Below are 13,645 nucleotides of genomic sequence, written 5' to 3'. Positions count from 1 at the left end.
GTTAACTATGAATTTCGGATTGTTTTACTTCCTCACGAAGTCTACAAAAGCTTGAAATTATAACCACACTTTTTACCAAATAAAGTAGATTCATATTACGGATTTAATATTTCAGTTACTAAATTTCATACAACAAGAATGGTAAACAAAATGCAGCAGTAGAACTCTCACCGTTTACGATAAATTAAACGAATCATTTATATTAAGGGTTGTTCATTATTGTTATTTGAAATTCTAATCGGTGTATTTCTATAAAAATAAGAGTACTAGAATAAAACTGGATAAAGTAAAAAAGAAAAAAATAATTAACTAAGATGGTAAACTGTAGGATTAAATATCTGATAAAAAAATTAATATTATCTACAGTGAAGTTTGGGAATTTAAAACTTTAAAATAGATTGTCAAACTTTTACTTCATTGTACAAAGTAAAGGAAGTATTGTGATCGGGAAAAATTTCGATTTTCAGATTTCAACGGAAATATCCATTTTGACCATCCTTGAATATATTTTGACTAGTTTCGGTGTGACGTCTGTACGTACATACGTACGTATGTCGCTTAACTCAAAAACGATTAGCCGTAGTATGATGAAATCTTGGATTTAGGACTGTTGTTACATCTTATTCTTAATCTCCCCTTTTGGTTGCAATTGACTAGACCAAAAGTGTCCAAAAAAGCCTTTTTCTTAACTGCGGTAATAAGCCGTCATTGAGAGCTTTCCAACGATATATTTTAAGTGGTACTTATTTTCATTTGTTCCAGAGTTATAGCCTATAATTAAATTTTAATTAATGAAATATTTGGATCTTAGGGAAGGCACATTGATTCAAATCAGACTTCATCTCTTTTTTTTTCATTTAAATATATTTATTTATTAGTAATTATTAACCTCTGGTTGTAAAAAAAGTTTTACAATAAATAATAATTCAATAATAATAATAACATGAAAAAAAATCAGAAATAAAATTTTATGTACTTTTAAAGATGTGTATAAGTAATTTAATAAATGCACAAGGAAGTCATGTGGTGTCCATATCAGATTTTTATATCTGTTACCCTATCGCCAACCCATTAATTTTTTTACGTTAATGGTTTCAATGAAAACCTTTTTTGTTTTCTAAAAATAATATTTTTTTAATACTTATATTTATTTATAGTTGCATCAACAATTAAAATCATTAGCGACTTATCAGTGTAATGTAACTGTACCGGTAAACGTGTACTTTTGAACAAACCTATGCCCACCACTCTTGAGATGTGTGATTAATTGAAACCCAACCACCAAAGAACACCGGTAACCGCGATCAAATCCAAATAAAAGCAACTACCTTTATTAGAAATTGAACCTGAGAACTTCGACTTCGAAATCAGCTGATTAGCCCGACAAGTTTGTCACTAGACCAAACCAGTGGGTTAAAAATAAAATTATTTTTATGTTCAATCACAAAAAGGACTCAGTTTTTGAGCAAAATTCAGAAAATCCTAATTTGTTTGATTGTAATCTGTGAATTGTTTCTAGTATTAAAGGATCCTTTTTCGTAGTTCTTTAGTTCGTTAGTTCTATCAAATTTTAAATGTTAACGTTTCATTCCTTTTTATACTTTTTATTTTTTTTTATGAAGAAGTTTTACTGACTCGGCTATTACAAGTGGTAAAGGTATGGAACCCAATTTAATCGATCCATCATGAATTTAATGTAACAAAAGAAATATTATGATAAACTTAAAATGAGCAGTTTTTTTTTATTGCAGTATTATAAATAGGAATGGCAGTAGGTTGGAGTTGTAGTGAAGGAGAAGTTACATTTCCCGGATTCTCCATAGTAAATGAAAAATCGGTTAACCAGAGGAAATTCAACCTACGACTCATGACGTACTGTACCTGTTATTGCATACTGGTCATTCGAAAAGATTGTTATTCAGACAAAAGAAACCTTTTTCCGCTTTATAAAACTATATTTAGTGTATTTTAACGTGCCTTTTATAACTTGAGGCACAGAGATATTTTTCAATTTTAAAACATTTTTAAGAATTAGAGAACAGTGAATAAGGATAAATAAATATAAAATTTACAGCTACAAAATCAAAGTCATGTGAAAATCAAATCGTGTTATTTAATCTTGCTTTTTCATTCTACCTAATCAAATTTACGTTATTATATTAAAAACCATTATAATGTTATATTGTTTTGTACTATAATCAGACTCCAAAAAGGTTATTACTTTTATATATTATTATACACAAACACAACTGCTTGTGAAACCTTTCGAAATTATTGACCCTCAAATTAGTTTGATCACACACTATTTATTCGGATACTAGGCTTATTTATTCACCTAAAAAAAAGAAATAAAACTAAAAATTTGTTAAATGATTTTCTAATACTAATATAATTTGAATAAAAATAATAGCTTTAAACTATTTATAGTGGGTAGTAAATAAAAAAGCTGGCAAACTATTGCTTGACTTTCCCGGCTACGCAGCCGGCCATCTCATACAATATCTACCCAGTTTTTTGATAACATTTATAAAAATACTTATTAAATTACTCATTTAATATTAAACATTCACACTTAATATGTTAATCACTAAATTATTAACAATACATTTATATTAATGTTTTATGTTCTATATTACCGTTCTATTTTAAAGTAGAAATTATAAAAATTCTACAAAGCTGTAAAAATGTAATATTTTAAAATTCTAAAATATTCTAAAAAATTGTAAAATAAAAATTCTTCAAATTTCTAAATTAAAAGAAAAAAATAGTAAAATTAGAAAGTAAAACAAATCCAAAAAAATTACAATGAAATTTTAAATTTACGGTAAAAGTCTCGAAGATATTTCTTCCACTCAAAAAACAAAAACTTTTGTAATATAATAAAACCTTTTTTAACAAAACGATACTGATATCAAAAAAAGTAAGAAACTACATTTCTATTATCAAAATCTGTTATTAATTTAGAATTTTCTTAAAAAAAAATACATGTTAAATATATATAATAGACAATAGAAATACAATAATAAAAATAATAATAATAATAATGTTTAAGCATTCCTTACAATAAACAAAAAAATAAACATTTGTTACAAAACCCTTACCAGCCCGATTTCATTTATTAGACAACGAATAATCATAAGAACTGTATTATTTCTGTAAATGTGATATGTATTATTCTTTGTTTAATAATTGAAATCGAGCCGGTTTGAGTTTTATAACAAATGTTTTGTTTTTTTTCTTATTATATGGAACGGTTAAACATTGTTTAATATCTATTGTCTATTACATATATTTAGCAAGTATTTCTTTTTAAAGAAAATTCTAAATTAATAACAGATTTTGATAATAGAAATGTAGTATCTTATCTTTTTTGATATCAGTATTGTTTTTTAACCACAATTTTATTTATATTACAGAATTTTTTGTTTTTTGAGCGAAAAAAATTATATCTTCGAGACTCTTACCGTACGGTTTACAATTTCCTTGTATTTTTTTTTTTTGGATATCACTGCATTTTGTTAGATTTTTTTATGAATTACTGATTGTTATCTTATGGATTTATTATTAAAATTTATTGCCTTTCTCGAACAAACAAATTGAATTTCACGGCCAATTTTTTTTTTTTTGTGATAGTCATATCATTCACTTCATACCATATTTTTCCTTTTTTAATAAAACTAGTATAATGACCTTCACGAATCGAAGATCCGTGATGGGATATTGTACTTATTACTTTGTAATTGCAATCCTCGATTTTTACCGTTAAATTCGATTTTACCAATAGAATTTATTTTTATTTTATTTTATTTATTCATTTTTTAATAAAATTAGTATAATCTCTTGTAAATTAATACTTTTATTTATTTTTTTAAAGAAGTGATGGAAATTAAAAAAATTGTTTCATCTTCACTACTTCCATTTACATAAGATCATGTACTATTAAAACAAGGTGTAGTAAATTTTCTTTTAAATTTTACTATTTCAAGTTCATTATCAATTTTTCTTTACGCTACCTAGAACTATCAAGTACTGCTATCTAGCGGCGCGATTCGTAAAGGTACATTAAAAAAATTAATAAAATGACATAGTCGAGTCCCGCGGTTCATCAAGTGGATAAAAAAACGTTGTCTAACAAAATTCGAGCTATTTTTTGAAATTATTCTTTATTACTAATCTAATTGTACTGAAATATAATGTTTTCACTTATTTTATTTTTTCCTGTTTTCATTTCATTGTTAAGTTAGGTCACGTTTAGAAATTGTAAACGTAGTTCATTGAGATTGCCGCCTCTTACCGACGAAGTTCTAACGAACTCTGTGATTTGTAAAAATATAAAATCTTAAAAAAATTCTACGTAATTGTAAAAAAAGTCATTACGTTCTTGCACAATTTTTTCGTATTAATAAGACTCTTCTAATAACAGAAATATTCACCAAAAATTAGTTTTATAAACGGTGAGATCGAAAAAAATAATATATTTTTCAGATTTTTTTTTTAAATTTGGAACCCTAGTAATAAGAGTACTTTTTTTTTATTAATTTTAATGATAACAAAAATAACATTTAAGACCAAGATTCCCTTATTTTGAATTAAAAAAATTTCTGATTTTTAGGAGCTTCCTTACTCTAAAATAATGTCCTTACTTAAGGAGCTTTAGAAGGCTTTTCGAGCTTCCTTACTCTAGAGAAGGAAGACTTTATTTATTCAGAAGTGATCCCTAACAAAGAGGAATAAATTTAAATGAAAATTTTACAATTATTTTAAAAAATAAACTATAATTTTAATTAAAAACTTCCTTATAATTTTGGATCAGGATTATAATACAGATACCAAAGCTCCTTTAATTTTAAAGCCCTTAAAGTGGTGAAAAAATACAAAAAAAGCATTTAATAATAAAAATTAATAGAGTTAAAAGTCAGGAAATAAAAAAAAAGAAACAGAATATACACTTTTTAGAGGTAGGGAATAAATTTTAGAAAAAGTTTTTCTAAAAATATTTATATATTTAAAATATATATATATTTAAATATATATATTTAAAATATTTATTATAGGTTATATAGGTTTCTTAAGTAAAGTTTTCTCAAAATCTAAAACTTCCTTCAATAAAGGTTAAAGTAAGGAAAATAAATTTTCAAAAATGTTTTCTGCATTTTAGTTCCGGTGTTTATAATTTAAAAAACCGTTGATATTTTTTGAAAGCTCTAAACCGAAGAGAGATAATAAAGCAAAAGGTTAAAAAAGACATATATTTAATTCTAAGAACTAACATCAAATTTTTTGGATTATTTATATGTTCATGTTCAGGTAAATTTGTTTTAATAAGGTTTTCTCTAAAATAAACTTGAAGAAAATCGAAATCGGTTTTTCACAACACCTTCACACCACCTACGCGAATTTTGAAAAAATATGATCAGTGCTCCATATATAGAAATATCTGATCCAAATTTAAAGTAATCGGTTTGGTCAATCCAGAGATATAAGGCTGGCCAAAAGAAGTGCGAGACTCGTAAATACTTACGAAAATATATACGTTTGTTTTTTTATCTAGATTAAATAGTTATTCTAAAACGTAAAGATATACAAAAAAAAAACCGCTACCCTATTTTTCTTATGATCATCATACTTTCCCCTCTAATAAACCTATTCTATAGCTAGAATAGCTATATTAAATTTACTCAATTTTAATCAATCCTTTCACAGTTGATACTGCCATTAGGTATTAATCTCTTTTTTTCGGTTCATATGTGGGATTTAATAATGTCCTCATTAAGGACATTAGAACAGGACATTTAGAACAGTTCCAAGATGATAATCTATTTTTATATTTAAATTTATTTATTTCTTTGCAGCCGAGTTACCTCATATTTTCTAGTTTATTTATTTATCCTCCCTCTATGAATCATGAGAGCTTGCCGTTGGTGAGGGGGCTTGAGTGCTCAGTGATACAGAGGAGCTGGACCGAAGGTGCAACCATACCAGAGAGGTGTCTGTTGAGAGCCAGACTAGGGAATGATTCCTGAAAGAAGGCTCTTTCTTTAGTTATTAAGGAAACAACGATTTAAACGGCCATATCAATATCACTCAATTCTCTGTGAACTGCGCAACTGAAAGTAATGGAAAACTACAGCTGCTTTTTTCCAAGAAAATGTAGCTCTCAGCATTTTCATATAACAAAGATGGAGGCGCCTTCCTTGGTAAAATATTTTATAGGTAAACTAGTCCCCCGTTCGGCTCTCCGGGTGGGGACTACTAAGGAAGGGGTCACCAGAAAATTAAAAAATTACATTCTACGACTCGGAGTGTGGAATGTTAGAAGTCTAAAAAAGGTTGGTAGGTTAGAAAATTTAAAGAGGGGAATGGATAGGATAAATCTAGATGTAGTAGGAATTAGCGAGGTTCGGTGAAAAGAGGAAAACGACTTTTGGTCAGGTGATTTTAAAATAATTAATTCAGCATCAAATAAAGGGCAGGCAGGAGTAAGTTTCATAATGAACAAGAAGGTAGGGAAGAGAGTAGAGTATTTCGAAAAGCTTAGCAATAGAATCATTGTAATCAGGATAAAATCAACACCTAAACCGACAACGATTGTTAACGTCTATATGCCTACAAGTGCCCATGATGATGATGAGGTAGAGTGTGTACACAAAGAAATTGACAAAGAAATTAAATACATAAAAGGGGATGAAAATTTAATAATAGTTGGAGATTGGAACGCAAGCATTGGAAAAGGCAAAGAAGGAAATGTAGTGGGTGAATACAGGCTGGGCAAAAGGAATAAAAGAGGGGACCGACTAATTGAGTTGGGCACGAAGTATAATTTAGTAATTGCCAACACCCACTTTAAAAATCATAATAGAAGAATATTCACATGGAAAAAGCCAGGCGATACTACAAGGTATCAGATAGATTATATCATGGTTAAGCAAAGATTAAGAAATAAACTCGTCGACTGCAAAGCTTACCCTGGCGCAGATATTGATAGCGACCATAATTTAGTGATAATGAAATGTAGATTCGGGTTTCAAAACCTGAAGAAAACGTGTGAGATGAATCGGAGGAATTTAGAAAAGCTTGATGAAGAGGAGGTAAAGAAGATTTTTGAGGAGGACATAGCAAAAGGTCTGAGCAAAAATATAAGATAAAAATGTAGAAGAAGAATGGGAGAATGTTAAAAAGGAAATTCTTAAATCAGCAGAAGAGAACTGGCAGAAAACTTCGGATTTTAGACGATATATTGCAGCTGATGGATGTGAACGAAGAAAAATATAAGAAAGAACAAAACGAAAATAATGAAATGTTGTAAAAATAACGAAGATGGACCTCTGAATGTAAAAATTGGAAAAGAAAAGATTACGGAAGTAAAAGAATTTTGTTATTTGGAAAGTAGAATTACTAATGATGGACGAAGCAGGAGCGATATAAAATGCCGAATAGAACAGGCAAACGAGCCTTCAGTCAGAAATATAATTTGTTTACATCAAAAATTAATTTAAATGTCAGGAAAAGACTTTTGAAAGTACATGTTTGGGGCGTAGCTTTATGTAGAAGTGAAACTTGGACGATTGGAGTACATGAGAAGAAAAGATTAGAAGCTTTTGAAATGTGGTGCTATAGGAGAATGTTAAAAACCAGATGGGTGGATAAAGTGACAAATGAAGAGGTGTTGCGGCAAATCGATGAAGAAAGAAGCATTTGGAAAAATATAGTTAAAAGAAGAGACAGACTTATAGGCCAGATATTAAGGCATCCTGGAATAGTCGCTTTAAAATTGGAGGGACAGGTAGAACGAAAAAATTGTGCAGGCTGGCAACGTTTGAAATATGTAAAACAAATTGTTAGGGATGTAGGATGTAGGGGTATACCGTTAAAACGACTACCACTAGATAGGGAATCTTGGAGAGCTGCAGCAAACCAATCAAATGACTGAAGACAAAAAAAAATTTATTTATCATGGGTTAAAATATAAGAAATTGAAAAAAAAAACTGTAAATACAATAAAGCTTTCCATAAATATTGTTTTCAGTCTGATCTACCTTCCACCACTAAAATCGAGTTCAACTATAGAACTTCTATCACTTTAATTTGGTTTTTATTACCAAAGATTTTGTTGACATGATTTTTGTAATATTAATTAAAATGCTTTTTTGTGCTTCATTTTACTAGTTATTAAAACATCAATTTACAGAAATGTCCTAGACTGTCCCATTTCCGAGTACCCGTTAACTTTTCTAACTGTTAACCTGTTTTGAATTACTTGGAATTACTTACACCTGGATAAAATATTAAACATACATAGTGTTTAGTGGATATTCCCATTGAATTCTACGATCCTTTAAAGACTTATGTTTCTTTAAAGTTTATCTCCCACTATCAGCCCCGGTCAACAAATTCTCACCAGTCTAAAAGATTGGAACGCAAGTAAAAATTCCGTCTATAATTAAAACAAAATAATCACCACTAAATAAATTATAACCCATCCGATAAACGGAAGACACAGAAGTAAGGAACATTTGTCCAGGTTCTACAATTAGTAGAACAAACTCTCCCGCTATCCTTGCGTTCCGTTTAAAGTTTAGTTTGATTCTGTTTTATGATAAGTTTGAGTCAAGTATTTTTTAACGATTATATATATCTTATATTTTATACAAACTGGTGAGTTCTAATCATCGATGTTGCAAAACTCCAGCGAATAAATTTTGTTATATATTTTGAAGATTTACTTTAAAGTCATAACTACATCTATATTTCAGGAAGTTAAAAACATCTACTTTTTATATTTTAAGTCCCAAATTGGAGGTAACGATAAAAAAAAATTGGCTCTACATGTTTGCTCTGTGGGTTGTCACGTAAATCTAGCGCAGTTGAGGCACGGCAAGAAAAATTCTATTCCGTTTGCTATTCCTATGATATGCAGAGAAAAAAATCTTCTGACCACGTCAGTGATTGCTACTTCTGCATTAATAAATCAGAGGAGTATTCAAAAAGGTAAAAGGGCAAAATTGATTAACAAAATTTGCCTTCAGCACTAACGCCCAATCCTCACAGCCAGATATTATCGGAGCCGATTACACTTTTAAACTTGGACAACGTTACTTTTCCCGATAATTGTTATTCTTCATCAGGATTTGATTCACAACTTCCTGAGACCACTAGTAGTGACCCTACGTTTTTATCAATCACCAATGAGCCTTATTTAATAGCTCAAAATGAATTAAATGATTTGATATCTGACCTGGGTTTGTCAAAACCAGGTCAGATATGAAAGATGAACTTCTTGGTTTCAGACTTTAACAGTGAAATCTATACAAGTGTTTCAGTGTACCGAAAACGGAATATAACATTTTCAAGTTTGTAAAAATGGAAGGATCGATATACGTCTGTTTTGATATTAATGGTTTAATGAATGAAATTATTATGGAACTTACATCATCTGAATGGCATATTTTCATAGATTCATCTAGATACAACCTAATAGTAGTCTTGTTTCATAACAAAAATCATCTATCTATTCCTTTACCTTATTTAGTAACAATGAAAGAGAAATATCATAACTTGGCTACCATAAAGAATGAAGTTAATTATGAACAGTATCAAATGGATATTTGTGGAAATTTGAAAGTGAAAGGTATATTGTCAGAATCTACCGTGTTGGACTATCGCTGAACTCGTCATTGCAGTTCATGTGATTTCAAAGTCGAGAGTTTTAAGGTTCAAATCCTAGTAAAGGCAGTTACTTTTAAACGGATTTGAATTCTAGATCGTGGATACTGGTGTTCTTTGATGGTTGGGTTTCAATTAACCACACATCTCAGGATGGTTGACCTAAGACTATACAAGATTACACTTCATTTACATTCATACATATCATCCTCATTTATTCTGTGAAGTAATTCCTTACGGTGGTTCCTGAGGCTAAACAGAAAAAGAAAGTATATATATTGCTACAACTTCAAAGTGGATTTTACAAAGTATTGTTATTGTTTATGCCTATGGAACAATCGAGAAACACAAAAATATTTCATTAAGAAAGATTATTGGCATCACAGAATCTCTTTTGAACCAGGCACTTCAAATATAAAGTTCCCTTCATTGATCTAAAAAAGGTACTTCTGTCACCTTTCCATATTAAGCTTGGAATAATGAAAACCTCTGTTTTTTATTAATCCAAGCACTCTCATTTTTGCACCCTCATTTGGATTTTTTTCAGAAAATTTGGGTACAATAAGTAACGAACAAGGAGAGAGATTTCTCCAGGAAATTTCTCTCCACCAGGAGAGAGAAATTTCACCAGGAAGACAATGGAAATACAATACCAGAGACGCTGGACCCATCTTCGATGGCGACTACTACTGCTTTTTAAAAAGAGAAGATTTTTACTGAACACAAGTGAAAAAAGTGAAATATTTTGTCATTGTATGGAACCTTTACGTAATATTTCACATATTTTATTAAACATGGTACTTAATAAAACATCTTTAATTAGCTTTAACATGTTTTAGATATAAATATATGTTTTATTGTACATAGATTACGATGCAAAAATATGTCATTTTCTGTGTTTAGTCAAATTCCCATCTCCTGTAACAAAAAAACTATTCGTGTTACAGTATATTACATTTCCATATCATTTTGTAATTTAGGAATGCAAAATACTTTAAATAGAGCTATTTTAATCAATGTTACTTAAAAAATATTTAAACTTGTTGACTAGTATTTATACAAAACATCTTAGTGATCAGAAGTTGAAAAATCAACATATATTCAGAAGCTGTTCATATTTGTATTGTTCAGATAATAATAAAAAAAAGATAAAGTTGTTACACTAGATACGAAACTTGACAGAGCTTTTTTTAAAGTTAAAGAATTAAACGGTAAAATTGCAAGCAATTGAAAAATTCAGTGGCTTTACTGATTAAAAGCTAACACCGTTTTATAGTGTAAAAAAAAGTTAAATAATGAATAGTAATGAAAATAATTAACGTAATTAGTGAAAATTTGATGAATTTATTACTTAAAATAGAAAGTGAAGGAAATACATAAACTTTAAATATTAAAATAAGATTTAATGACGTAATCTATTAGAATAAAAATTAAAAGTTATGGCCTTGATAAAAGAATAGGTAGATTTATTAAGAAATATGATAAATATGTTTCTTTATCTGAAGTTAAAAAACAAAGTACTCCTTTGAGAAAATCCTTTATCTTCTTGAGCAGTATAATGATATTATTTTAAAAAGAAAAAAATGAAAAAAGATAAAACTGCTAGTTAAAGCTGTTAAAAATAACCTTAAGTGAAGACCTTATAAATTTATCAAATTTGTTTTTAATGTTAATCTTTCTTTTTATTAGACTTCATTGTGTTTTCCTTTATTTTATATCTTCTCTTTAATTGATAAAAATTTTAGGCAAACTGGTTTTTTTTGTAAACATGTTATTTTTAAAATTCTGGTAATAAAAAATTGTTTAATTTATATTTAATGAATTAAAATCTCAGTATACTAAAACTCGGATTTATGTACATCTGTAATCAATTTATGTGTGAGACTCGTTAGCTTTATTTACAGGAACTAGCAAAGTCAGAGATTATTTAGGGAAAAATGCCGGCTGCCCATCAGAGATCTTTACAAATTAAATGTTAATAGGCCCGCCGTATAGCGCTGCCTTAGAACATTATCGAAAGCAATGGTCCACAAGGCCGGACCCAACACCGAACACTGAGGGACACCCCTCTCCACCGGAAATTTCGTTTCACCACCTTCCGACCTCCCCGCCACGAATCTGTCCTTGAAATATTCGTGCAACACCCTTCGCAGGTATGCCGGAATTCGTCTTACTTCTAGTTCACGAAATATAACTTCCCATGGCAGCTCATTAAACGCATTGCGTATATCTAACAGCATGACCGCTCCTATCTCTCTCGACCTCCGTGTACCCTCTGAAGCTGATCGAATAACATTCATCGCTCGACCGATCGCATCAATCGCTGAGCGTCCAGGCCGGAACCAAATTTGTCCTCATGAAGTCCCCCTGCCATCTCTACGCTGTCGTTGAGTCTTCGAAGAACAAGTCTTTCAAACAACTTCGCAAAGCAATTCAATAAACAAAGTGGTCGAAACGAAACCTGTGCCCCCGTAGGACCAGCATTCTTCCTTAGCATCACTAACCTTGCACCTCTCCACCGTTCAGGTATCCATTCCATCTCCAATATCATATTCATTGCACGCAATACCACACCAGGCACCGTCTCAGCCACACTTTTTACGACCTCCGGGGGGATTCCATCCGGCCCAGGACTCTTGCCGCCTTTAATCAACTTAGTCGCCTCACTCAGGTCTTGCAGCGAGAATGGAACCATTGATTCCACCACAATTTCCTCCCGTTGAAAGTCTACTCCTTTCGGAAACAGTTCATCAACGCCTTTTCTCAGCTCATCGTCGGTGAGGAGTGGCAGCCGTCTTCCAAACTTTTTTGTGACGATACGATAGGCATCACCCCACGGATCAATTTCCACAGCATCACACAATTGCTGCCACTTGCATTTTTTGGACGCAGCAATTTATTAATATTGGTATACTTTATTAATATTGGTATTTTTCCTGAATATATTTATTGTGCAATGAAAATTTATGCTAATTCTTTAATCGGAAGATGTCATAAGGCATCTTTTAGTTAGTGATGTTTTTTTTTTGTATTCTCTAAAAATGCTAAACGTGATCTTATTAATATGATATATGGAATATTTATACTATTTTTTATTTACATTAGCCAATACTTTTTTAAGTTAAAAGCTCAACAAATATTCCTCAAAATAATTTCAATATCAATAAATTATAGTCTATCAGAAATTCAAGAACAAAGTATCGATAATCTCTAACCACTTATAAATTTAATTATATACAAATTATTTAGTTTTTATTCTGTATTAGTTAATATAAATTATGGTAGTCAGTTTTTTTTGCTTTATTAGTTTTGTTTTAGAAAATCAAAATTTTAGTTTTACGTGATTTCCATTTAAGCTCTTTCTAAATAATAACTTTCGTAATTTATGTTCATATTTTATGATTTTTTTATTTTTATTTATATTTAAGTTTGACAGAATATATAAGCTAGTTTAACTGAATTTTCTGAATAATTTTTACAGGTATTCATGTCTTAGCTCTAGGAGAATCATTATTAGATGACAAATACCGTCAAGGCTTAATCGGTGGAACTGCTAGTAGTATAAGCAAACATCCATACCTGGTAAGAACAACAAAACATAATGTAAATAATTTTAAATCCTAACTAAACAAAGAAACATGGAATATTTTATACATTAAAACAATATTTGTGTTTAAAAAAAAAAAAGTAATACTTTGCTGCTTTTATGTTTCCAACGGAGCAGCTAGTCCATCAGTTTGTTTTCCTAATGCCTTAGTAACTGTATAGTTTTCTTGCTACGTAGAATTTTACTTTCGACTCCATTTTTTCAAATTAAAGTTTAATTTAAAATTAGATATTTTTTAAATTATACAACTAATAGGTTAAGAATAAGTAAATTTCTTAATACACATTTCCGCTGTCAGATAAATCTACAGTTTTTCTTAAGATATCCTATTTAAATGTTGATACATGCATCCAAATTAAAAGCTGGATAATATAA

At 29.7% G+C, this 13,645-nt stretch overlaps 1 protein-coding gene across 2 annotated transcripts in view; it reads left to right on the top strand.

Moving 5' to 3' along the window:
- The window catches only part of LOC142318422 (trypsin epsilon-like), a 221,966-nt gene that overhangs the window by 62,964 nt on the left and 145,357 nt on the right, over window positions 1-13,645 (top strand). For both annotated transcript variants that reach the window (XM_075355007.1, XM_075355008.1), the window contains exon 2: window positions 13,145-13,245. In XM_075355007.1, the coding sequence (XP_075211122.1) occupies window positions 13,145-13,245 (101 nt within the window). The remainder of the gene's footprint in view (window positions 1-13,144; window positions 13,246-13,645) is intronic.

Source organism: Lycorma delicatula, chromosome 1 (genome assembly GCF_047948215.1).
Source record: "Lycorma delicatula isolate Av1 chromosome 1, ASM4794821v1, whole genome shotgun sequence".
Taxonomy (NCBI): domain Eukaryota; kingdom Metazoa; phylum Arthropoda; class Insecta; order Hemiptera; family Fulgoridae; genus Lycorma; species Lycorma delicatula.
Note: the sequence above shows the minus strand (reverse complement) of the source record. Positions and strands in the feature narration are given on the sequence as shown.